This window comes from Mus caroli, unplaced genomic scaffold (genome assembly GCF_978045245.1).
Source record: "Mus caroli unplaced genomic scaffold, Mus_caroli_1 scaffold_7, whole genome shotgun sequence".
Taxonomy (NCBI): domain Eukaryota; kingdom Metazoa; phylum Chordata; class Mammalia; order Rodentia; family Muridae; genus Mus; species Mus caroli.
In genome coordinates this window covers 98,768,561-98,794,613 of record NW_028227262.1, presented here as the reverse complement: position 1 = coordinate 98,794,613, position 26,053 = coordinate 98,768,561, and the positions used below count along the sequence as shown (strand labels likewise).

The 26,053-nt window shown below is 45.7% G+C and overlaps 1 protein-coding gene across 9 annotated transcripts in view; it reads right to left on the bottom strand.

Annotated features, from left to right (window-relative positions):
• Osbpl3 (oxysterol binding protein like 3) overlaps positions 1 to 26,053 on the bottom strand; it is a 164,377-nt gene that overhangs the window by 12,806 nt on the left and 125,518 nt on the right. For 7 of the 9 annotated variants that reach the window (XM_029478518.2, XM_029478520.2, XM_029478523.2 and 4 more), the window contains 7 exons: positions 24,578 to 24,685; positions 19,809 to 19,943; positions 18,613 to 18,706; positions 14,231 to 14,481; positions 11,324 to 11,461; positions 4,037 to 4,100; positions 666 to 744 (listed from right to left, as the gene is read on the bottom strand). In XM_029478518.2, coding sequence (XP_029334378.1) covers positions 666 to 744; positions 4,037 to 4,100; positions 11,324 to 11,461; positions 14,231 to 14,481; positions 18,613 to 18,706; positions 19,809 to 19,943; positions 24,578 to 24,685 — 869 coding nt within the window. The remainder of the gene's footprint in view (positions 1 to 665; positions 745 to 4,036; positions 4,101 to 11,323; positions 11,462 to 14,230; positions 14,482 to 18,612; positions 18,707 to 19,808; positions 19,944 to 24,577; positions 24,686 to 26,053) is intronic. The other 2 variants (XM_029478525.2, XM_029478526.2) reach the window with 1 other exon arrangement.

Sequence of the window (26,053 nt, the reverse complement as noted above, 5' to 3'; positions counted from 1 at the left end):
CTGGTGGCCTCCTGGACCACCAGTCGTGCCCTTCCACAGAGGAAGCATTGAGATCCCCATATGAAGGGGATGTTACTAGAGGGAAACATGGGGTGGAGGCCAGGCTCTCAGATCTTACTAATTACACATTATATCTTTTCCATAAAAGAAGAACTCAGGCATTGCTTACAGAGTTAAGTAGCAACTGTGAGAAAATAGTAAGCAATATTCTAAGTGCTTTATACATAACATCTAATTTCCCCACACATCCCATGAGGCAGGTGAGGGCATTAGTGACAAGAAAGGTGTGGCAGCCTGACCAACAGTCACAGGTGAAAGGTCACAGCAGCATGTGATTCCCCACAGCCTGGCCTAGGGTCCTGGGGTCTTGGAATTCTGACAGGGAGGCAGGACCACAATGATAAAGAAAATGACCTTTTATCTCAGAAGGAAGCAGAAATGAGTGTTTACACTCATCTTAGAGAGCTGCTATCTGAAGGAGGACTTCCATCCAGTGAAAGAAATCACTAGACTTTGAGCCTGCCAGGGGAGGCTACCAGAACCTACTGCCAGATGGAGTAAAAGAGAAAAAACACAAGGCTCCAAGTCAGGGAGATGGTGGGCATCCTGCCCCTAATGTAGATCTCTGGCCTGAGAGCTAACATTCCTAACACAGAGAAACTTACGCAGGCAGAGTCACGTGGGTTGTGCCAATCGGGACAATTTCCATGGATTTACCCCAGAATTTATTTTTCCATCTCACATCTGAAATGAAATATCAAATTATCAAGTACTGAACAGGACAGCTAGATAGAGACTGTTCATTCCATAACTGTCACAGTCAAATTAGTTCTAATGGAGATAATTGTTCATGTGCTAGAAATGCCAACTGGGCACCCCAAAAACAGAACCAGGAAAGCAAAGCTGTAAGACAAAGTCCTCTTGAAAGAGTCAACGGCATGAAAGTGGGGTGAAAAAAAGTCGGGGTCACACAAACACAGGCCATCCTAGTGTGCTGTAGCATGAGATGGAGTGGAGGTGGGGGGATGGCTGTATGTCTACCAAAAGCCTTGAATGAGGCTTTTCAGAAGGGGCCATGTGAACAGGGTTTTGTAGAATCCAAATGAATTCATGAAGCATAGAGAAATCGGTGTTGGGAAAGCAGTATTTACAGGGTTAGAGGTATAAGAGAGTCAACTGTGGCTGTGTCCTGAAGGTCTGAGATTATCTGAGGGTTAGAGCAGAAAGTCAGATTGAGGAAACAGTTGGTTCTGCAAGCCTGGCTAATAAGTCCTCTTTGAAAACATTCAGGGAACCAGTGTGAAGAGACAAAAAATTGCAAAAAGGTCAAAGCCATACAGAGAACGGGACGTGGGCAGGAGGGGTTAAAAGTAAGGTGGCAAGAGAAGTGGCCACCGTGGCTGCTCAGGGGACGAGCAGGAGTGAGTCCAGCCCACAGCTGTGGCGCAGCAGGTTCTTAAGGGAAGCAGCAAACATGGAGAATGGAGTGGCAAACAGGCACAGGCTGAGAAAAGGAGGGAGTATTTATAAGCAATGCCAGTTGTCCTAATTTGCGGATGCTGACACTGAGAAGGAGAAGGGAGAATGAGAATGTGAAGCAGGCCCTGACTGTTCACTGCACTGAGACAGAAGAAATGTAGGGAGAGGCCGAAGCAGAGCAGCTAGGAGATGCGTGGCTGTGGTCCAGGTGAGGCAGGTGAGTGGATTCCTCCAAAGAAATCCTGCAAATGGTGGATTTAAAGGAAGCTGGGAGAGAGTGTTGCCAAAGAAGTGGCTTTTGAGGTGATGAAACTATTTTAAAATTAGTTGTGCTAACTTAAAAAAAATCACAAATTTATAAACTTTAAGTGGGTAAATGATACAGTGTGTGAATATTTTTCAATAAAATTGGTATGAAAACTGGAAAATGGAGATTTGGATTTGAGCCAAGAAATTAACACACTGCTAAACTTATAACACACAATCTTTCAAAGGTCAGATTTAGATTTACTTTGCTATATTTCTTAATGCATCTAAACTGGTATATAGTGATGTCAGTTGATGGCAGACTGCAAATCCTTCAAGATACATAACATGAGTCTTGAAGTAACAACTAAGGCATAAAACAAAGAGCTATAGGTATGATCCAACAGAAGAGACAAATGGACATATAGACAATATTTAACTAATTCAAAAGTAGGCATAAAAAGAGGAAAGGGGGAACAAAGAACAGATCTGAGAAATAAAAGCAAGGCACACTTAAATCACTTACATTTATAATCACAACAAACATAAATGAGCTAAACAACCCAGTTAAAGGGCAGAGAAATGTGAGACGAGATGGGGAAGACTTGAGGGATCCTATCTCCAGAAAACAGGTGGAACCACCCAGGAAAGAGTGAGGAGGAATGTAACACAGGGGCCTCTGGGGACTATTTTGAGAAGGCTCTCTTGTCAAAAACAAAAAATGCAGACTTTATGAAAACCAAGAAGAAGCACTTACAGGGCCCACGAGATTTATCAGGTGGAAGCTTGGGAGCCTTATGAGAAACATGTCCAGAGAGGGTTTTAGTGAAAAGTAGGCAGATCTTAGGTGAAGCTTCACTATCTAATATCAAGCATCGATAGAAAAGATTAAAGAAAAGAAACAATTAACTTTTACTTTTCAACCAGTAATACTGCCAGCCTCCAGGCAGAGTGAGTGGGAGGTGTTACAGTGTGCTGTTGTAGTTTCAAATATCACAACGATATGTGCCCATGTCAGTGTGTATAAAGAGTGCACAGGAACCAAATGACAGTGCTGGTAAAGAAAATGTTCTAAAAGCTGATTAGAGCTGAGGCTGTAGCTCAGTTGGTAATTGCATAGTAGCACGTACAAGGCCTGGAGTTTAGTCCTTGGCACTGTGTAAACCAGGTGTGGTCGGGTATGCCTGGAAGCCATGCACTTCGGGAGGGAAAGCCAGAGGATAAGAAGTCCCAAGCCATCCTAGTCTATAAAGCGAATCTGAGGCTAGCCTGGACTACATGAGACTCCGTCCCCAACAAACAAAACCTGGGACGCTCAGCTTCTCTTACCGTACCCCAACCTTGTGAATAAATAAACATTTTACAGAACTAACTCATTTTGGAAAAATCTGAAGCATTACTTTTGTGAACAACTTTCCATCTCCCTCCATCTCCAAATGTAAGGTTTAGGAACATCCATACCAAAACCACCACCCTGCTTGCCTTTCCCAAACCTTTTAGCTTATGTTCTCGAGAACAGCAAAGACAAAGCCAGACAAAAACTATAAACACAAAGCAAGATGACAACAACCACAAAACTTAGACGAAAACCTCCAAACAGCACTCAAAACAACAAAACCAACCAACCAACCAACCAACCAAACAAACAAACAAAACCAAGAGGCCAGCGAGATGGTTCAGCAGGAAAAGGGGCTTATCACCAAGACTTATGCCATGAGTTCCATCCTTCCAAACTGTATGACAGAAGGTAAAAGCCCAGACCTGTTAGTTATCATTTGACCTGTGCACGAATGCACACACACACGCACATATGTGTGCATGAGCAGACACACAGACACCAAATAAATGGGGAAAAGTTCAGTGGACAAAAGATATTATTAAAAAAAAAAGATTAATAGAAGTCAGGTGTCAACTGTAATTTTGGAAACAAGACTTACTTTTTTTTTGGTTTTTCGAGACAGGGTTTCTCTGTGTAACCCTGGCTGACCTGGAACTCACTCTGTAGACCAGGCTGGCCTCGAACTCAGAAATCCACCTGCCTCTGCCTCCCAAGTGCTGGGATCAAAGGTGTGCACCACCATGCCCGGCTAAGACTTACATTTTTAAAAAGCAAGAAACCCATTTGCTGCCTACCCTCTGCTAAAAAGCTGGGAACCTTGTAAACCCTTCAACAAGTGAGGCACTCCTGAGAGAAGTTACAGGGAAAGAGAGAGGAAAAGCTCTGAGATGGAACGATGGGGACGGAGGATCCCTGGAGCAAAGAAAACCTTTAGTGCTATGAAGGTGGCGGTCAAAGGGATCAGCACATTACCTTGCCAGAAAACAAAGTTTCCGGACTCGGCGTGGCAGGCGGAGATAGGTGGGTGGTGGCTGACCTGAAGGAGACAAGGGACAAAACACAGTTTGAGTACAAGCTGCTATGCCTGCCTTTCCTTTCCCTTGAGCTGAGGAGTGAGCAAAGGGGCAGGGCTGCAGCTTGGACCCAGGTGTCCTCTAGGGGGCACTCTTGACATAGCCAGCTCCTCTACTCTGGAGGGAAGGAAGCTGTGGCTGGAAGCCTCCGGGAAGCATGACCCAGCCCTCAGGTGATGAAGACACAGGCATGATTTGAACAGTATAACCTAAAGACAGGGATGTCTGAGGACTGCAGCCTCCCAGCCAGCACTGTGTTTGATATGCTTTGAAAAGACCTGCAAGGATTCTGACTAAGCGGTCAGAGTCGCTGTTTAGAACGGCTACTTCTAAGTAACACAATACGATGTCTCCCTAAGGGCTCAGAAAAATGAATCATAAAGTCCAGACTCTTACGTCACTGATGAGGTCAACCCAAGATAGTTCTTAAAACAACAACAACAACAACAACAACAACATATATTTATTAATTAACTTATTGTGCATGTGTGTGTACATGTACGTATACACACTTACATACCATGGCTCATTTGGCAAGTGTGAAAACCATTTGTGGGAGCCAGTTCTCACCTTTCACTTTGTGGGTTCTAGGGATGGAACTCAAAGTCCAAAGGCTTGGCAGCCAGCACCCTCATCCTCTGAGCCATCTATCTCCCTGACCCCTTAGATAATTCTTAAGAATAATATCTCTGTCAAGCAGAGCTAACCACAGCCATTGAAGAAAGTTCACCAATCGTCAAGGGGAGAAATGTGTTGGGACTTCAGTGATGTCTCGATCCATGAAGTGGCTGTTGTGTAAGTGTGGGGATCAGAATGTAGACCCAGAACCCACAACTATATGGGCATGCTGGCAGGCATTTGTCATCCCAGCACTGGGGAGAGAGAGACAGATGTTTGGGGATCCACTGGTCAGCCAGCCCAGGCTACTGGATGGGTACCAGACCACTCTCTCAGAAAAACAACAAAACCATGGTAGACAGCACCTGAGGAACCTCTCAAGGTTTTCTTCTGGTTTCCACCATGCACCTGGCAACACATGAACACACACACACACACACACACACGAATGCAAACACACATGAACACACAAAGGAAAACTGTGTTTATTTATCATCAATATATAATGAAATATTAAGTATTTACATCCTAGAAGGGATGATCTTCAAAGCAGACTGTCACTGGGGCCCCCCATTGCTTTATCCATCAATTGAGAAGCTAAAAACAAAATGGGGGGAGAGGGGCTGTGTGCCCTCTCTTCTTTATCTCAGTAGCACTGAGAGCCGTGTGCTGTTGACACAAATCATCAGAACAAAACAAAAGCAGTCATATTGGCAGTGCTCTTCCAGAAATTTATCTGATTTCAATGGCTGTGAACAGAGACATCTTCTCTTCGGAGTACCTACCCAAGGTCTTTCTTATGAACAAGATGGAGGCTGAAACCAGATGGGTCAGGTTTCCCAAACCACAGCTTTTAAAGGGATTGCAAAGTAAAACAGAGATTGGGGCCTCAGTGTTAAGCGGCTGAATTGTTCTCAAAAGCACACATTAAAGGCTCAGTACATAGCTCTACCTGGCATGAGAGGGTGTGTAAGGAAACAGGATGGCGGTGTAATAAGTCCACAGGCGCTATATGCCTTGCTCTGGGCCCACCTGTGCTGAGGAACCTGCTTTGCAAACCACCCCTTATATGGGTACATGGAGAGCTGCAGGGCTGAAGGATCCCCAGGCAGCCTGCCATGGTGTCAACTGACAGACTGGGGAGCAGACAGAGACAAAAACAGCACCCACACCTTCAGATTCCTCAATGAGATCCCAGCGATGGAAAGGAGGAGGCGGAACCCTGCTGTTGCTTGATGTATCTTAGTTCCCCATGTGCTGTCTGACTCAGCGAGGCCCCTGCTTCTCTCTGCAGGTTTGGAGAGGGCTTTTCACTAGCTCAGGGACCCAACTCCTATAATCAAGGCAGTCCTCTGCTTCAAAGTGTTTTATCATTCCCCCTTCTCCCACGTGACAGCTCTCAAAATAGTCTAGTCAGTTTTTAAACTGCAGGATCGCATGCAGTTAAATTAGAAAAATTTAACTCCTCCAACCCCAGGTCTCTATTCACCTGACATATCTCATTATGGAGTGTAGGAACGAGTAATACAGCCGAAATCAGGAACTTGGGACACTTATGAAAATCACCGAATATAAACTTCAAAGCACACTATGGTATACAAACACCATGTGCCTGCTCCGTAATCGTTTTAAATCTTATAAAACAGGGAGAAGCATGTGGTTCATATGGAAGGCCTTGGATTCCTCTCTATATAGGGAGAAGCATACTGCCCATAGGGACTAAAGGAGATCCTGTGATATATACATTTGATAAGAATACAGATATGGGTCAGTGGTAGTGCACGCCTTTAATCCCAGCACTCGGGAGGCAGAGGCAGGCGGATTTCTGAGTTCAAGACCAGCCTGGTCTACAAAGTGAGTTCCAGGACAGCCAGGGCTACATAGAGAAACCCTGTCTCAAAAAACAAAACAAAACAAAACAAAACAAAACAAAACAAGAATACAAATATGATCTTTTAAAGCCACTATAGCAGATCAATAAAAAGGTATTTGGTCAACTGCCTTTAGGTGAACTGAAAATAGGTTAAACTTCTTTTACATCAGTTTGTGTCTTATGTGTTAGCATGTGGAGATCAGTAGACAACTTGTAGGAAGGTGTCAGTGTGGTCTAAGGACTCGAACTCAGATCATCAGGCTTGGAGGCAGGCACCTTTACACTGAGTGACCTCTTCCTGGCCCTGGCGAGATGGAATTTTAATTGTTTCATGAAGACAGAGTAGCTCCCTGTCTTCACTAACCTTATAAGTTAGGAAGCAGGAGGCTTTCAGCATAGAACCTGCTGCCCACCACCTTCCCAACCGATGTGCTATATCTGGTCCCAGACCCTACGCTGTGCTCTCTCTGTGCACAGCAGGGACTGCATCCAGACATGTCTCTCCTGTGCCTCCTCAAGCCACAGCACACCATTAAGGTGTCTTTTCATGGCCACTTAAAGAAAAAAAAAATCTTTCTCTGCCTGCATCCATGCCAGAAACCACTGGAGAGAGGCGGGGCCAGCAAGGTGTAGGGCCACTAGGAATTTGAGCATGCTCCAGTGAGTATATGAACAACACAAAATAGACTTTTCTCTCTCCCTCCCCCCTCCCCTTTTTTTGGAGAGGAAAGGTCAAGGGGGGAGAGGACAGAGGTAGGAAGACTAGGATGTGAACATAATCAGGGTACATGATGTGAGGACCCCCAAATAATCAATAAAAAGTCACAGTCTACCTGCTGAAACTTCAAAATAGACACAGAATCTAACTACTTTTTCTCACCCTGACTGCTCCGACCGTGGGCTGTCCCTCATCGGGTCCTAACTGGATTCTTATAGAATCCTCCTAACAAGTCTCCCAGACTGTCCATTTCCACATGACCCACTTTCAAGGCAAATAAATATCTAATCTTTCTAACCTTTCTGTGCTGCATTTATTTCTTTGTAAAGCAAAGTCAGAGAGCCTGTTTTGACCTCAGTATACTGATGCTAACATCTGCTCTCAGTATCTTCAGATGAGAACACTCCAAGATACCAAGCAGTTTGAAAAGTCTAGGGCTTGTCCTTTTGAACACAAATAGGAAGGGCCCATTCACAGGTGATACTTGATCTCTGAGGCTGCAAGCCTCTCTATGCACGGGAAGAGGTAGCCCAAACTGCTGAGTCTTTGGTAATTATTTAATCTTGATTCTTTGTTTTTGAAACAAGATCAATAGGTATCCCAGGCTAGCCAAAATTGTGATCCTCCTGCCTTAGCATCTTGAGTACTCAGATAACCTCATCAGTCTGTTATTACTACATCTTAAGCCATGAAAAAGAAAGAAAGATTGTAAAGGGGGATGGACTGAGGGTTCAGCAGCTAAGAGTTCTTGCTGTTCTTGCAGAGGACCCGAGTTTGGTTCCCGACACCCACACTAAATGAGCATAACTACCCACAGTTTCAGATCCAAAGGATCCAGTGTTCCCTGTGGCCTCCAAGGGCACCTGAGCACACAAGTGTGTGCACACACATGCACATAAGCTCATGCATGTGCACACACGCAATCTTAAACTGGGACCCCTACTCAAATCATTACTGTTTCTTTGGACATCTGTACTGCTAGAGGTCACAGGAAACCACAGAATCCTCCCAAATTTTAAAAGCTTGCCACCTGCACATACTGGATAAGTGTAGCCTCATGCTGCCTCCATGGGGCAGACGGTCTCCTGGGTCAGAAGCCGAAAAGCCACACAAGCAGGTACAGACATAACATGACAAGGATGTTGCTGTGCCTTAGATATGCTACGCTAGAGGGCTTCATATAACAGTGAGTCATCTAGTGAGGACTTGCATAAGGATAGGAGGAAGGTGTGTGTGTGTGTGTGTGTGTGTGTGTGTGTGTGTGTGTGTGTGTATGTATGTGTGTGTGTGTGCAGAGCTGAGCTGAGGTATGCCCAGCACCCCATAAAAAGGAGACTCTCACCTGAACTCTGATCTGCTTCTATGGCAGAAGGAAGCCACATCTTCACACTGAATACTCTCCTGTGATAACAATCCTACTTCTCACATAATCTGCTAATGGGGAAATCCACCTGTCACAGCAACATAGCAAATACATACAGCGGTAGCATCCCAGTCCCAAGAGGCTCAGCTTTTCTTGGGCACACTAAATGCAGCAGCCATTTAAGTCACAAGGCTAAAATCCAGATGGAGGATGTGGCTCCGTCTCCATCAGGACCAGTGGTCATTAGGACAGCAAAGCCAGCATAAGGCTGCCTGAGGGCTTGTTTTCTGTCTCACAGCAGTGTTCAGCCTCCAGTGCTAGCAGGGGGATACAGCAGATCTTATCCTCCCTCCTGGGCCTCCGTCACTCCCCTTAACACTCTATATTTAAGGATGTTTAAAAGTTCTCTCTAAACATGAGAGCAATAACCAAGCATTCTCTCAGGTGAGCATATTACTGTGCCAGCATCCTTCCACAGGCCATGCACCGCCACTCCCATTGGAAGAGGACACAGCTGAGGCTCCATGGACTGAGGCTCCATACGCAAGGCTGCACACCAAGCAAACAGAGGCACAGCCTCTGCTGCAGACAACGGCCAGACGTTTTTGTGTGTTTGCTTTTGCCTTGGGATCCAGTTCATACAGACTAAGGTATCTGGCACTCTCTGGTGATGTCTCTGGGGACAGCGGTACCTGCCCTTGGACTCTGGTCCTCCTTCCAAGTGCCACAGCAGATGTGCTGGCAGACCCCATGTCTGGTGCCACCCCTCCAGGGCTCCATGGCTGCCCCTCACCTTCCCACCTCGCATGCCCCTCTCCCCTCACAGCTCTTCCTTCTGCCCTGATTGTCAGCTGTAGTTTGGGGCTATTTTGGGCCTTCATTTTTTTTTCTTTTTACAAGAGTGCATATAATACCATGGTAACCGAATCATGTTTTCATTTATCCTCATTCCATTTTGAGTTCAGTATTTAAATAACCCAGCTGAATTTGAATCAGACAGATTACTGGATCCCTTAACTACCGATTTAGCCTCCCCCTCTGCCCATATTAAGCAACATTTATCTCATTTTTCACCTGGGAAGCCACTGGCAATACATTTGGGGGTGTCTGCGTATTCGTTTTTCCCTGAGTTCCAGGGAACACACTTGTTCCAGGTTTAGGTTTCTGCATTTGTCTTCTTTGCCGTAGGGTCTCACAGGCAGCCTAAGCTGCTCCAGCCCTCTCTATGGAGCCAAGGCTGAACTTGAACTCTCAGCCCTCCTACCTGAGGCATGACCACTCCCAGCCTAAATCAAGCAGTTTCTTCCGTTTCTGGGAGGTTGGGTGTGGAGGTTTGAACCTGTAATCCCTTTACTCAAGTGCCTGAGGCCAGAAGAGAGTGTGTTTGAGGCCAGACTGCATCTGCAGTGAGATCATCTCAAAGAAAAAGAGAGACAAAGGGTGGGCGGCAGAAAAGAAAAGCCAAGCTCACCACGCTGTCTCTCCCAGTCCTATAATGCAAATCCATTGACAAAAATAACCAGAAGGCAGAGAATGTTTCAGCAACTCTCCTCCCCCACCCCCTCTTTATCCTCAGTTTTCTAGGAGTTGAGAGAGAAATATATCAAAGTAACGATGACTTAGTCTCCTGAAAGGGGAGGAAGGTGCTTTTCGTCTTTCTAAAGGTACGATTTCTATTTTAGCTGAAGGAGTGTTCCACATGGGCAAACACGTGGGGGTATTCATTCCCCGGTACACGCGAGCCCCCACACAGCAATAAGGACAGGAATCTCACAGAGCAGCCAAACTTCATAGACCAGACCCTTCTCTGGTCTGGCACAGATCACTGGCGGTGGCTGTCACCCCACTTTAAAGAGGAAACTGACACACAAAGAGGCTAAGTACGTTGCCCAGAGTTCTACCGTCTGTCGAAACAGAACTGCACTTCTAACGTGAGCTGCGAGGTTCCAGAACCTTCCATGCTAACTTTCATGGAAGGATCTCATGGACCCCAGGCCACAGAAGGACAACATGGCTATCCACTAGATGAGGACAGGGACTCTTTGTCTGTCTCTACAGCCTCCCATTCCACCGTGGGGTCTGGGCATCTGCAATAGTACCAGACACACAGGAAACAAAAAAAAAAGGACACAGCTTATTGCTCTAAATAATAAATACACACATGAGTGATCCCTCTTGAGTAAAACTCTAGACCATTGCACTGATGTGACCACGTCCACTCTGAGAGGTAGCCAGGCTCCATAATGGTGGTGCCAACTGTTCGGACACACTTTCAACCTGTAAGTCGCACACTCTGGTCAGAGGCTCTGTGCCTTGGCACATCCTTTTACTAATGATCTGAAGGGGAACAAGTACTGTTGCTACTACAGCTGCGGCGGCTGCTGCTGCTGCTGCTTCATGGAACGCGGCAGGTGCTCAGAGTTCCTGAGGCCCGTGTGCCGTGGGTGGTAGCTGGGCTTCCGTGGAGAGAAAATGGATCCTGGATTTATGTTGCCAAGCCTGTAATTATCTCAGTCCTTTTGAAGCCAGTGAAAGGGGGAAAATAAATATTTCAGAAGCACATTTAATAGCAGGCAAAGCAATGCTCTCAACAAACACAAAGGGCGCATATCACCTGCTCGGCAAAAAACTGGAAACCCTTGTCCTGCCGGATGCATTCGTACGTTTCTCCAAGGACCGGGTTAAACGGCTTGCTGCCTGCTCGGAAGTAGCTGGATGCATATGCGGAGATGGCGAAGGCTGCTACGTACACCTGTGAACAGAAGGAAGTACGGGACTGGCTTACTTCTGTGTCACCAAGAAATCTGTCATAAAGAAATAAAGCCTCTATTTCAGAAAGACAAGGATTGTTTTTTGGTTTAAAGACAACTCAAGCAACGTAGGTGTAAACTGTAGGTTTAAATAATGTTCTTTTGGGCCCAGAGGCAAGTCAACCAGTGTGAACTGCCTACTTATTCTGGTGACTGAAACCTGAAAGCCAAGATCTGATTGAGGGGACGAAATTCATCCAACAGCATGCCAACGCTAAAGATCCTCCATGCACCCAGGCAGTGTGGGCTGACTCAACGCCAGGGTGTCAGGGCAGATGGTGAGAGGACAGGGAAGCCAAAGGATCCCCCTAAATTCAGAAAATACAATACACTGAACTAATCACCAATTGATATAGTAGACACCCAGAAACTTAAAATTCACACTGAGCAAAGGAACTGTGAGAGTCATTGTTACACCCTGAGAAGGAAAGATGTGCTATACTCAGCTCAGCCTCATCTATAACTGGCTGTGTCTCCATGTGTGTGCATGTGTGCACATGTGTGTCATGTGTTGGAGTAAGCATGTATGTGGGGGTGAGAGGTCAGAATCAGGTGTCTTCCTTAGTTGTCTCCCCCCCACCCCCCTGTATTTATTTCTTTGAGACGGGGTCTGTTACTGAACGTGGAGTTCACTAGTTTGGTCAGTAGGCTCCAGGAAGCCACCTGTCCCGCCAACTTCCCTGCTAAGGGTTACCACTCCACGAGCCTTTACATAGGTTCTAGGGATCAAAGTCAGGCCCTCCGGCTTAGACCGCACACACATTACTAAGCAGCCTCCTCTTCTCTCTCTGTCTCCTTAGCTTTCAACACACCACACAGTAAGCTCACTTTTCTACGTGGAATGCCGAACACCTTGAGTCTCCTTTAAAATACAGGGCTGGAGAGGTGGCTCTTGGTTGAGCACTGCTGCTCCTGCAGAAGACCAGAGCACGGTTCCCAGCACCCACATGGTAGTTCACAACCTCCTTAACTGCAGGTCCAGGGCATCCAACATCCTCTTCTGCCCTCTGAGGGCTCCTACACACATGTGGTGCATATAAAGTCCCTCAAGCACACACATGCACAAATATGTTACAACAAACTAAAAACACAGTGTTATCCACGATACTGGAAGTAAGGAGAGGCAGGCAGAACAAAATCTTCCCTTTGGTGACGCGAAGAGCCTACACAGGAGCCACACAGGAGAACGTGGTGACCTCAAAGCAGAGAAGGAGTCATCTGGGCTGTGGCTTCAGCTCCATGGTCATGCTCAGGACATTTGGTGTTGCTTGAAACTTTCTGATTCTTTCTCTCTTTCTCTCTCTTTTTTTTTTTTTTAAGACAAGATCTTATATTATAGGTCACACTGGCCTGGAGTTGCATCAGTCCTCCTGCCTTTTCCCTAGTGTGGATATTACAGGTGCAATTATACTATGCTCAGCTCAAACTTTTGTTCAAGGTCAAGATCAGGAAATCAGTCGTCCCCAAACTTGCACCAATCCTCCTGCCTCAGCTTCCCCAGTATGGGATTGCAGGCTGGAAGCTGTGCTTTCCCACAAATATCTGTTCACAGTCAAGTGCAGGGATCGACTGCTGAACATCTTAAGGGTTCTAAACTGCCACAGGAGAGAGACACACTTAAGAATATTTTCATGTTCAAAGCGAATCATCTTCTTTGAACCAAGCTGCCATAAATGCCGACTTTTACCATTTGCTGTAGACGCTTCCTGTCTCCTGTCTTTAGCAGATACTCTCTGGGGAAATTTAACAAGAAGGGCAAACTCACGACTTGTGGTTTGACACTTATGATCATTAGTATCAAGAGAGAAAATCTCTTTGATGAGAAGACCCCAGAGATCAGGCCAAATGACCACCGGATGTCTCTTTTAGCAAGATCTGAGGGTTCCCCTTTCATATCCAAATCATGGCAGCTAAGAAACTCTATGAGGGTCAGAACTGGGGGCTGTGTGGAGTCTGAAGGGGTCTGCATCCTCTGTTGCAGGTAGTGTGGGATGCTGTGAAGCCCCACCCACGGGGGGAGGTTCCTCTCCAATTTAGCCAGGCAGCAAATAGCAAGCAAAAAAAATCTTCATGGGGCAAGGACACTGGAGTCCCAGCTCTCTACACTGTGATCATCAGCTCACATGTGAGGAAGCTGGAAGAAAAGTCTCCAGAACTAGAATTTTCAGGAGTTTCACAAACATCGTTGTTTATTTAAATAACCCTAGGTGGGGGAGAGAGGGAGGACAGAGGAAGGGAGAGAGGAATTTTTCTGGTATTTCATATAAAATGTCCTCCTGTGAATGATATTTTCCAAAAGCGTAGGAACGAATGGGCCAATTCCAGAAATAAACAAAAACATTCTCAAGGGAAATTTACTCGGGATGAGAGAAACAACTCAGGAGATTAAATTCTGAGGGTAGTAAAAATAAACACAGCTTAAAGCCATGTTTTCCAGCCAGGCCTATCAGAACCATCAGACGGAAGCTTCCAGAGAAAGAGCAAGCACAAGAAGAACAGAAACACCCGCCCCCAGGCACCAGCTGCAGGAGCCCCTCGCTTCCCCAAAGACAGTTTCAGATGCGGTGGCTGCTCACAGTCAGGCAGGGGAGGGCTGCATATTTTCTGAGAGATGGCCATGATCTCAAAGGAGCAATCAAAATGAGGCCTGGGCTCTAGGCCTCTGGGCTCAGAATGGCTCGGGAGACTCGTGCAGGAGGTGGGGCCCTCACCATCCTCTCCAGGGGACTGGGGATGCGTGCGGCCTTGTCCAGAAGCTCGCTGTATTCCAGCTCCTCGCAGAGCCGCTGTAGCGTGTTCAGGGGCTCGTTCAGCTCCACCGGCATGGCCACCTTGGACAGGTCCTTCCCAATGTTGTTGCGCAGGATGCTCCACAAGCTAACGCTACTGGTGTTGGGACCTGGTGCCGGCAGACTGGTCCTCCTTTTGGATCTGGCTTCGCCACTACTCTCGAGAACGGGCCCTGAAAGGAAGGAAGCCTGGTTGACTCTGGGAAGCTTCTGTTTTTATTTCACCATTTAAAGTCATCCATGAATATAGCCTTCCCTATCAGAACACAGTTACCCAGCGTATGGTGGAGAGTGAGAAATTGGCAAAGGATTTTTGAACAATTAGACAGCAAGACTCAGGACTGGGGTGCAGTTCTGCAGTGGAGTATGTGTTGTGCACCAAGTCCCAGCACTGCTAAATAAATCAAACCATTCCTGGGGAGACCTTCAAGTTCCCACTCAAAAGCTAGCTCTGCATGGCTTTTCAGAATATGAATGGAAATGGGGTTTCTATGCCAGTAGGAGGTGAGATTGGTATAACCTCAAAAACTTAAACACATCCAATTCTAAAAATCAACTCTGTGTGTTTACCGTTGTTTGGGATGCGGTGGTCTTATTCTGTAGTCCAGGCTAGCCTTAGACTCACAACGAACTGTTTCCACATTTCCAGTACTGGGATTGCTGTGCACTATCTACTGGCTAACCTGTATTTATTCTAAATATATAAGAAAAAATAGTTTCCATCTATTATTCTACCAAGCCAGATAGCATCCATGAACATCTGGAACTATCTTAGTGTACTCTTCACCTGTGTTCCTCATACTGTACGGCCTTTTCATGTTCTGCTTATTCAGCTGTCTGAAATACGTTTTAGTTATTTAAATTCTTCAATAGTATCATTTTTTAGTAATTGTAAAAATATTCCATGTTATAGAAACATCATAAAATGTTTCAAATCAGTCATTACTGTTGGGCCATTAAGTTTTTCTCAGTGCTCAGCTATGATACGAAAACAAACAAACAAACAAATGCAAAGAAACCCAACAACAACCAAGAGGAGTGAATATCACAAACTGCCGCCCGCCCGCCCAGACCTCCAATCATTTTATCAACACATGCAGGTGAGGACCTGCCCTGAGAGGCTCTAAACGCATTTAGACTTTTGGTTAGTGTGATGTGAATGTTATCTGAAAGGCAACTGAGTAGATGTGGAACATCTACACCCTCACTCATGTGCTGGAGCCCCGACTCCCCAGCTGATGAATCCAGTTGTGATGAGAGCTGGTTGGATCAGGAATGGTTTGATCCAGGACTCCTGCTCTATAGTGGGTGGACAATAGGTGGGGTGGGAGAGAGCAGGCCCTGGAGCCAGCTCCTTCCTCCCACCTCTGCTTCTGGGCTCCATGAGGTGAGCATCCCTGCTCCATCACATCCTCCCGCTCCTCAGACCACAGCAATGGGGCAAAGGACCAAAGGCCGAAACCTCTGAACTCGTGGGCCAAAGGAAACCTGCCCTCCTTAAGCTTTTCACCTCAGGAGCTTGTTGTCACCGTGACAAGACCCCACCCCAGGAAACTGTCTCCGTGACAAGACGCCCGACCAGCTCAGCTGCACACCATTTCCCACAAGACAAGAGCATCTGTGGACGCTCATCTCCTGATCCCTGCCCCAGCTGGCCGTTATTTGTTTACTGCCCTCTACCACAGAACTTTCAGACAGGGCATTTTTATATACCCCAGGCTAGACTTGAATGTGTGATTCTCCTGCCTCAGCCTGCCAAGCGCTGGGATTCTGCATGCATGCCTCCATACCCAGCATCACTGTTTTAAATGGTGTCAAACTGCTAGGGGGACACTATTGCCTCCCAATTAACTGACACAGGAGAACTTCCTGGTGAGTTCTAGAATGCTTCTGTGGGCAGTTCTTTCCTTTCTTTTGTTTTTATGTCTGCTTTTCCAGTTTCACGCGGACTTGGAGGGAGGTTTCCGTGAATGAAGTGTGTACGTTTACTGCCTACGTTCTCTGCCTCAAGGTCTGACAGCTCTTCCTTGTCCTTTTGCTTTCAAATGGCATCTTTTCACTGTACTGATGAATGGATAACACACCACTTTCTGGTGTGTGCTCATTTATTGAACATAAACACGCATTCACTCACTGCACAGCCAATCCTCTGAACAAGGAAGCAGCCTTGATGAACAGAAAAGCCTGAAACAGGGACCATGCTGTGAAGTCTCACGGTAAGTTAAGCATCCAATTAAGTGCCACACTTACTTTAATTGGTTAAATGGGCAAAAATCTGACACAGGTGCATAGCAGAAAATGACTGCATCTTTAGAAACAACCTTGCAGGAGAGTCTCAGATTTTCTGTGATGTACTAGTCTGACATTTCAGAGACTCTGCCTCCACAGCCACTCGGCTGCTGCGGGTTGCCTCAGCCTCTTCTGAGCTTTTAGGATACTTCTTGAAGTCAACGATGTTATTATGCCCACTTTATAGGTGAGAAAGAAGGCACAGAAGAGGGATGAGCACACACAACCAGCAAGGACTAGAGAGGGGGCTGGTACTCAAAAACGCCCTTCAGTCTACATTCTCAGCGTCTTCTGGGGCCTTCAGCATAGGAACAGGTCCTGCCACATGACCTGGGCTATTTTGGGAATGAAACTGATAGGAAGCATCCTGACCACTTAGTGTCCCCGGTGCACTCTGGGGAAATTCTAGTGTAATAACTGAAGAGCGCCTGGTGTAGTTTTTTGTTTTTTTTTTTCATTTTCATTTTCTCCCCTGATACAGAGTCTCATCTATCAAATAGGTTGGACTTGAACTCTCTATGCAATCAAGAATGCCCTTGAATTTCCAATCTTCCTGGTTCTACCTCCCTAATCCTGGCTTTACAGGCAAGCACCATCATATCTGACTTTATGCAGTGCTGGGGATAGAGCTCAGCACCTCATGCATCCTAAGTAAGCGCTCTACCAACTGAGCTACACCCATGGACAGAATGTGTGTTCGTTCTTCTTCTTTCATTATGCAAGCAGTCATAGGACATAAGTAAAGGTTATTTCTGCAGACATCTTTTCAAGATGTCTAGACGCTGTCACCATCAGAGACTGTCTGAGGAGAACTGAGGACATCTGATTCCAGTGCTCAAGTTCAGATGAAGGAAGGTCTGCCCAGTGTGTGCTGTGTTTGAGCCAAACAGTATGGACTAAGCTAGAGAAGCGGCCTGACAGCCTAGCTATGCTCATCTTGGCTGCGGCTGATGCACCATAATCGTCGTCTATGTTCTGGACCAACCCTCCTTCTGGCTTTACCTCTGCATCCTCCTTACTCTGCCTCGGAGAGATGGGGGAGGGGCCTCAGCATCAGTCATCCTCCTAGGTAGCTGGAGCACCATTTCAGTGCTCACAGAGGGAGCAAGAGAGTGAGTGTGTGACGTCTCTTCATTTTCCTTCTCATTCTCTGATTGCATAGAAAATAACTCACACTCGTATCCTTGACCTTCTACTTCAAACTCATGGGGTTTCAGGTTTTCCTATCAAGGGATGAATCTCTACAGAGCACAGTCTCTTCCTTTCAACATGTAATGCTGAAGGGAGGCTTTGTAGATGGTGGGGAGCCACCCACCTGCTGCTTAATCCCTGAAGTGTTTAGATGATCTATCAGCATAGTTCACAAACATTAGCTGAGCTGAGACACGAAAATAAAGGCACCTGGTACAGTCCCTGTCCTCGTAGGTATGAAAATGGGTGGTGGATGGCGACTTTAGTATTGAATGTGGCAAACCAGAAACCAACACTGAGACTGTGTGATGTTCAGGCACCTGTGCAGAGGACTGTGTACCCAGTGGACTATAAGCATCTTCCTAACCCAACTGTATGCTGCTTCCTGAAGTCATAGGCTGCTGAGGATTAGCCAGACACTCCAGGGACCCCACAGCTTACATTCACATTATAATATACCTTTCCTTAAAAACTACATTCATTTATTTATGTAGCATTCAATGCCACAATGTGATGTGCATGTGTGTGTGTGCGTGTGTGAATGTGCATGCACACAAGGCATTATACTTATCTTAGCACTGGGAAGGCATAGACAGGTGGATCCCTGGGGCTCTTGGGCCACCAAGTCTAGACTAAGTGACAAGCCCAAGTGTCAGCAAGAGACCCTGTATCAAAAACTAATACCCATGAATGACACCCAAGGTTGACCCCGGGCTTACGTACATGCACATGTGAAATCATGCACACACACACACACACACACACACACACACACACACGCACACACACGCAGGCTTCCAGAGATCCTTTAATGCAACACTTACCCAAGGTCTGTCTTTCATTGTCTAAATCATTACTGAGGTTGTCTAAGGACAGATTATCACTTATGTCACTGACATATGAATCATCATCAGAAATCTGTGGGAAAGAAGAGATAGCACACATGAAAGACGGGGCAAAGAAGAGAGCAGCCTTTCTGAAAAAACCTGCTCCAAATGGCCAAGCACACCTCCCTCACATTACCAATCCACAGAAATAATTTGGGGTTCTATTTTTATAGAACCCCTCCCAATCTTGCCTAGGTAATGCTCAAAGAAAAAGGGGAGGGGAGGAGAGAGAGAGAGAAGGAAAAAAGAAAGAAGAAAGAAAGCAAGCTAAAGCAGAGAGAGAGAGAGAGAGAGAGAGAGAGAGAGAGAGAAAAGAAAGAAGAAAGAAAGCAAGCTAAAGCTGAGGATTCAGGTCAAGTGCTTGCTTAGGAAGGAGGAGATGAAGGGAACCCAAGTTCAATACCCAGCACAGGAATAAAGGAAGAAAGAGACAGGAGGAAAGAGGGCAGAGAGGAGGGAGGAAGGAAATCCTTCTGTACTCTTGGTTCTCACAAGAAAAACAAACAGAAAATTCCAAGGCTATTGCTGTCGTCATAAAAATTCTGATTTCCATAGCATGCTAATACTTTAGTAAAAGGGTGGACAGCTAATCTTTGAACTCACTGTCAAAACACACACTTCCATGGGAATTAATACATAAACAAAACCATAATTTTTATAAATCATACACCATATATAAATATATTATATAATACTCCTCTACATTTAATGGGTTACAATTGATAGCTGTGGGGCTTGCCTATTCCAGAAAGTAAGGTATTTTATGCATCCATTTAAAACAATGTTTATAAGTTTAAAGTAGTATAACAAACACATCAGACAGTAACAGTATACAATGTATAACATAAATTAGAATGATTAAAAATCCCACACAGAATATAAGCATGTGTAAGCGGAGGTAGAACTCACAACTAGGAATGGGAAGTCGCAAAAAGTCTAAGTGACAGAAACAGAGGGAAGGCACATTTCCACATTCTCCTCCTAGCAGATCACTTTGTGTTTGGGGGTGTGTCACAAGCAGACCTTCAAAGTAATGGCGGGAGGAGCCGTGGAGTCCAGCATTTTTGTTGACAAATCTTTACTATTCTGTGTGGTGAGCCAATAAAGGAGATGATTGAACACAGTGTTCCTACCTCGTTTTCTGAAGAGCTAGGAGACAGCAGAACTTCCTGGGCATCGAAGAACTCGGAAAGGGAGTCTGTGATGGACAGCCTGCTCTCATTGGAGAGCTGGTGCACCAGGGCTCGGCCCTCATCCCTGGAGTTTTCCTAGTGGCAGGGCAGAAAGAAAATTGCACGGATTTAGAACCGACTCGAGCGAAACAAGCTACACAAAGGATTTCAGTGCATGAACACTGGGTCCCAGGCCCATGCAAGCAGGAGACTCGGAGCTTCCAATGAGCAGTGAGCCTCACAGAAACAAGGCGAGAAGCAAAGTTCTCTCCCAGATGGAGACTTCACTTACAGGGAAGAACTTTGCTCAGGCACATGCCACAAGTCTCAAGCACAAACCAGTTGTGTTCTGCTGAGGAGATGGAGGGCCCCAAGACTGAGGCACGCCCTTTTAGTCTCTATGGCTCAGCAGGCTTCTTTCCACACTAAACTGCTCAATGCTGGCTGACTTCAGGCGGGGTGTCTCACTGCATACTCAGAGGCCAACAGGCTGCTGCCAAGGGGCCGTCAACAAACAACTCTCTTTTGGGCCAGAGGTGCCCATGGTGGTAGACCATCCCTTATTCATGGAGGAGTGGGAATAATTTTCTTGTCTCTCTTCACTCACAATGACTCTTAAAGAAAAGGAAGCCTCGGGCCCTAGTATGACTAACAATTTAGCAGAGCAACACTCTCCTCTTTTCTCACATTCCCCCACTCTTCACCCCACTGAGTCCGGACTCATGCTCAGGGAAGGATCCGGAGAGTCAGTGAGTGTGCTTTCTATTCCATTTGCAAGTAAAATTTCAACCCCATTCAATGAATTAAGCAAATATTTGCACAGAGTCAATCGCAGAGGAACAAGGAGAACAGACCCGGCTTCCAGCCTGTGGGCGTGTACACAGTGGACAAGAACCGCCAACAGACATTGGGCTACACAAGTGGAGGGGAAGGTGACCTCAACCCTGACTCGGGGGAGCTAGACCCTGGTGAGGACTAACTTAGGACAAAGGTAATTTCCTGGAATTGAGTTCCTCATCAGCCCAGGTACTTCGCTGGCCGGCTGGGGTGACTCTTTGTCATGCATCTGGCAAGGGAGCCACAGAGCTGAAAGGCAGTCCAGGCAGATGCTGTCAAAACCAAAGGTCTCATGAGTTCAGGATGCTCTGATCAACTCATCAACACACCCTGTGCCCAGGAGACCCACCAGGACAGGTATTTTTATAGCTCTCACACAGGGCCTCGGGTATACAACCAGCGTTAACCTAGCCTGTGTCTACGTTCTATAAACTCACTTACCTGATGACATCACCCGATGACATCCCTGAATATATCCTAGTAGTTAAACACCTCACGACTGACTTGAAAAAGAAAAGTTTTTTTAAAATTCCACAGAAACAAACCCCACAGCTCTGTGTGCTGGTGAGTGTGGATAATCTGTTCCTGCCTGTTTGTTGATGTCTTACGTTACTCGGTATTACAAGGTCTTAGTTCACAGAATAAAGACAGTGACGCTGATTTGGCATTAGCTAAGCCTGTCATTCTCATTGAAGGCTTTATCTATTTATTTATTTATTCATTCATTTATTTATTTTACATGCCTCATTTTATAAATATTTCACTATAAAAAGTCAAATTCAGTTGACACTTTTGAAAATTTATTACTCTCTAGTTTAGAAAATCCTTATCCTAGCAGTTTGATAAATATTTGAATCAAATTTTGTCTCAGCTTTCATATTTAACTTGAATTTTAGCACACAACGGAATAAAACTTAAGCTTCTTTTCAAACTGCTTTCAGCTGCGCTGACCTAATTTATTAAATAATCTGCCTTTCCCATTGAAGTTTGATGCCTTTCTTATCCATATAGTTATTTCTTTTCAAAGGAGAACTATAAAGCCATGTCCATGTCTGAGACAGATGATCCACGAGTCTCCACCTCACTTTAAGGAAAGGACCTTCCACGAGCACCAGGCCTTCGGGCTCAGCAACATATTCTTGGTTATGCAGAAGTATGAAACTGTGGTAAGAACACATGCTCTGGCCTATGAGACGTGGATTTAAATCCTGATTTTATAAGATGTGTTTCTGGTGGAAGTTATTTAACTGCTCTGGGCTTTGCTTTTCCCTATTTCTAAATTACAACTACCATCCCTTACTCCATAGAATGAAACAAGGTTAAGGGTGTGTAAATAATGTCCAGGGCTCCATCCTAATATTTTTATATTATATATTATAATATTTTATATTAGCAAAAAATCCACATATAAATAAAGGAATAAGTTATCTTCTCTTAGGTTTTTTTTTTAATTATATTTTTAAAGATGCCTTCAATGGGATTTATTTATTAAGCCTTACTATTATCTTAGACAAGCCTGAAACTCACTCAGTACCTGATACCTTGGGTTGGCTTCACACTATCCTTTTGCCCCTGTCTTCTGAGTGCTACCTCACATTCATTCTTAAATACCACTTGGATATAGAAGTTATTACTCTCACTTGGTCTTTGATTTTTTTTTAATAATTTATTTTTTCACTCACTTTACATACTGATCTCAGCCTTCCTCCCTCCTCTCCTCCCAGTCCTGCCCTTACAAATCCCTTCCCCCATTATTTCTCTGAGGAGAAGGGGAGACACCCCCCCTTGAGTACCACCCCACCCTGGGACATCTAATTCCAGCAGGACTAAGCACATCCCCTCCCTCTGAGGCCCAACCAGAAAGTTCAGGTAGGGGAAGGGGATCCAATGGCAGGCAAAGGAGTCCAGGACAGGTCCCCCTTCAATTGTTAGGGGACTCACAGGAATACCAAGCTGCATATCTGTTTCAAATGTGTAGGAGGCCTAGGTCCAGCCCCTGCTCTTTGGTTGGTGGTTCAGTCTCTGTGAGCCCCCAGCCTTTGATTTCTAATCTAAAATAATATAAGATTGTGTATTACACTGGTGATATTAGAATGTCACATTTAGGAATACATAGTAGGAGTGCCCTGAGTAAATTGAGGGGTGATTTCCAAGACAAGAAGACCTTAGGGTTCAGTATCCAGGCCCAACACCAGCAGTAGTTCCTCTGTGCAGCCAAAGAAGGCAACAGAAAGTAAGTGAACAGTGGGAGACCAGAAAAGCAGAAGCCTGTGGGCTAAACCTATTGTTGGGGGTCTATCATTGGCTGTAAAATGTCTGTGGCTCCTGGGAGTCACCTACAAAGTGACTCACAGTGTAGGTCAGATACTCAGCCTATAAAGGCACCTGCCACCACCAAGTTAAGCCTAACTTCAATCCCCAGAACTCACATCGTGGAAAGTGAGAGCTGACTCCCAAAAGCTGCTCTCTTACCCCACACATATCCTGTGGTACATGTGTGCACATGTACATGTGGTACATGCATGTGTACACACCATTCACACAATGAACAAATATTTGAAATGATTTAAATAACCAAAATTTAAAGTTAGTACACACACACACACACACACACACACACACACACACACACACACACAGGATTTAGGGTATGTTTTAGCCTGTGTGGCCATTATTTATTTCTGTTCTTACTTCCTGAAGGCAACAAAGGCTTTTCATTGCTGGGAAAGAGCCTGAGTCACTCAGTGGCAGGAAAAAAAAGGATAAAGCACTGGATATAGAAATTCTAGGAAAGAGGAAATAAATGAGACAGAGACACAGCCAAACTGAGACCACTGCGGAGGGACAAGTGCAAGGCTCTGCTATCCCCCTCGTGGACAGGCCATAACATTTCAGCTTTCTGGTCATTTCTTTTGAGGTTAGTCCCACAGATTTGCATTTTTCTAGACCTGGGATTTCGGTTTCATCTCAAAACCAAAAGCCTGACTGATATCCACTGGACATGGTTCACAAATGCACAGTGCAGGTTATCTATTTAATCATGCAGATGTAATTCACATGATAATAATGTATATAAAAGGTAAGAATGGCTTGGAAATCAATGTATAGCTAGAGATGCTTAGTGCTGGCCAGATGTGGCACAGACTAGGCCCTGTGTTAGCTGCTAACATGCAAACCTGAAAGGACCAGGCTAGTCAAAGAGTTCAGGCTTAAAACAGACTACTGTCAGCAGGATACGTGCTGAGGCCCACCAAGGTAGGTGTGTGTGTGTGTGTGTGTATGTGTGTGTGTGATTTAAATATGGATTGAACTAGGGTCCAGGAGGCAAATTCCCATTAAGCTGCTAAACTATGTCACATCTCGTAAAAGGCCTTTCTAACGTGTGTTCACTCACTAATTGATCTCAGTTGTGGTGCAGTATCTTTTTTCTCCTAGGAGTATACAGCTGTGTTCTGAAAGAGGAAAAAATAAAGCAGGAAGAGGAAGAAGGAAGAAGGGACAGTCACAGTAAAGATTAGCACGGCTTTTACAGGACACAAAAAGACGCTGGCAAGGAACTGGGCACTTTGGATCACAGAAACTCAGGTTTCTTCAGAAATGACAAGGGGAACGTTTGCCACTCTATAGTTCCCACTATAGCGACCATAGAGGGAAATGAGGTATGGAGGGAGACACAAAGGAAGGAGGCGGCTGAAGAGTGCTAAGTAGCATTCTGCCAGCAAGGCTTTGCAACACAAGAGCCCAGCAAGCCCTGGGCAGTGGCAGTAGCCAGGGGAGGCCAGAGGCATGGCGGACACTCAAGGGGGTGAAGCAAAAGCCATGCAGCTGGACAGAGGGCACCCAGGACAGGTGGCAGTTGCAGAGAACAGTTAGCAGGCGAGAAACCTACCCACCTCTGCCAGGTTGTCCCCCGGCTTGGGAACAGCAGGCGGGTCGAGGAGCAGAGATTCCGCATGGATTCTGCGTAAGCGTTCTTTAAGATCTGTGTTTTGTGCTAGGGCCTGGAATATGTTAAAAAATAGCAGGGCTGTATTAGTAAATGGACGGTTCAGGAAAATGCAGCAGGGGACTAGGGAAAGCAACTCAAGGAGCGAAGATCCCCTGGGTGTGACACCCTCGGGATGTGTCTGGGCTTCCCCATCGCTCCAGGGGGAGGCTGGGAGGTCACAGTCGAGCCAAGGCTACTCCATGTTAATTGAAGTAGAAAGAGGTTAGTGAAGTTGGCAGAAGGAGTCAAACATCAGCTTTTAAGGCGTGTGACTCACAATCAGTATCTTTATTTCCTGCCAGGCTGATCTATGGGCCAGCTCCCCAACTCTACCCCCACCGACCTAGCGATTCCTAGCTCCTCCCATCCTTGACAAGATGCCAGTGGACATGACCCAGTGTGATTTAATTATCAGTCCAGCTGCCATGGATCTTCGAAGTATGCTGGTGACTTATCCATTTTGGGGAATAAGACGATTTATTTTTCAAAATATGTACAAGCCAAACTTTACTCAGACACAGTAAAGGCTAAAGGACCATGATGCTTGCAAAGGGTGGGTGTGAGCTGTAAACATAAAAGAAACTGCCAGCCATGCTACTGATTTATTCCCTCATGGGGTGGTCCCTCCTCCTACCTCAGCCTCTTGGCCAGGACCTCGCTCACAGAAAAAGCAAGATATGCACTTGCTCCATCTGGCCCTCCTGTGCATCTCATGACTACAGGGCTATCGTTAGGAGCGGCCAGACTCCCTGGCCGCCTGGATCTCTGCAAGGGCTTCATGTATTCCCTTTCTTATCATCACTGTTGAACATAGATGATACGGTCTCACATTGGAGCCCAGGCTGGACTCTTCACACTTGCCTATGCTTCCCAAGGACTGGGATTACAAGGTCACCATGCCTGGCACCTCTATGAGGCAACACATCACTCTTACAGTGGCTAGAGCCTAGAAACTGTGTGTGTTGTATGTGTGTGTCTCTCAAATTCAGTATCCAAGCCGGGTGGTGGTGGCGCACACCTTTAATCCCAGCACTTGAGAGGCAGAGGCAGGCGGATTTCTGAGTTCGAGGCCAGCCTGGTCTACAGAGTGAGTTCTAGGACAGCCAGGGCTATACAGAGAAACCCTGTTTTGGAAAAAAAAATCAGTATCCATACATTCATTGTAATAGTTCTGTGATTATTCTAAAAAAAATTGAAGCAATAAGTCTTAATGCAGAAATTTAGTCATTTTCATCTTATTCCCAAACTGTTCATGTGTGTGCAAGCATATTCCTTAGAAAATGTAAGTCTGGCCTACAAATCATGGTCAAATGAGTGTGGCCAAGCAGATTAGCAAGACAAGGCTGGACCTCTGTGAGAAGTGGAAGGGACATGAGGAAGT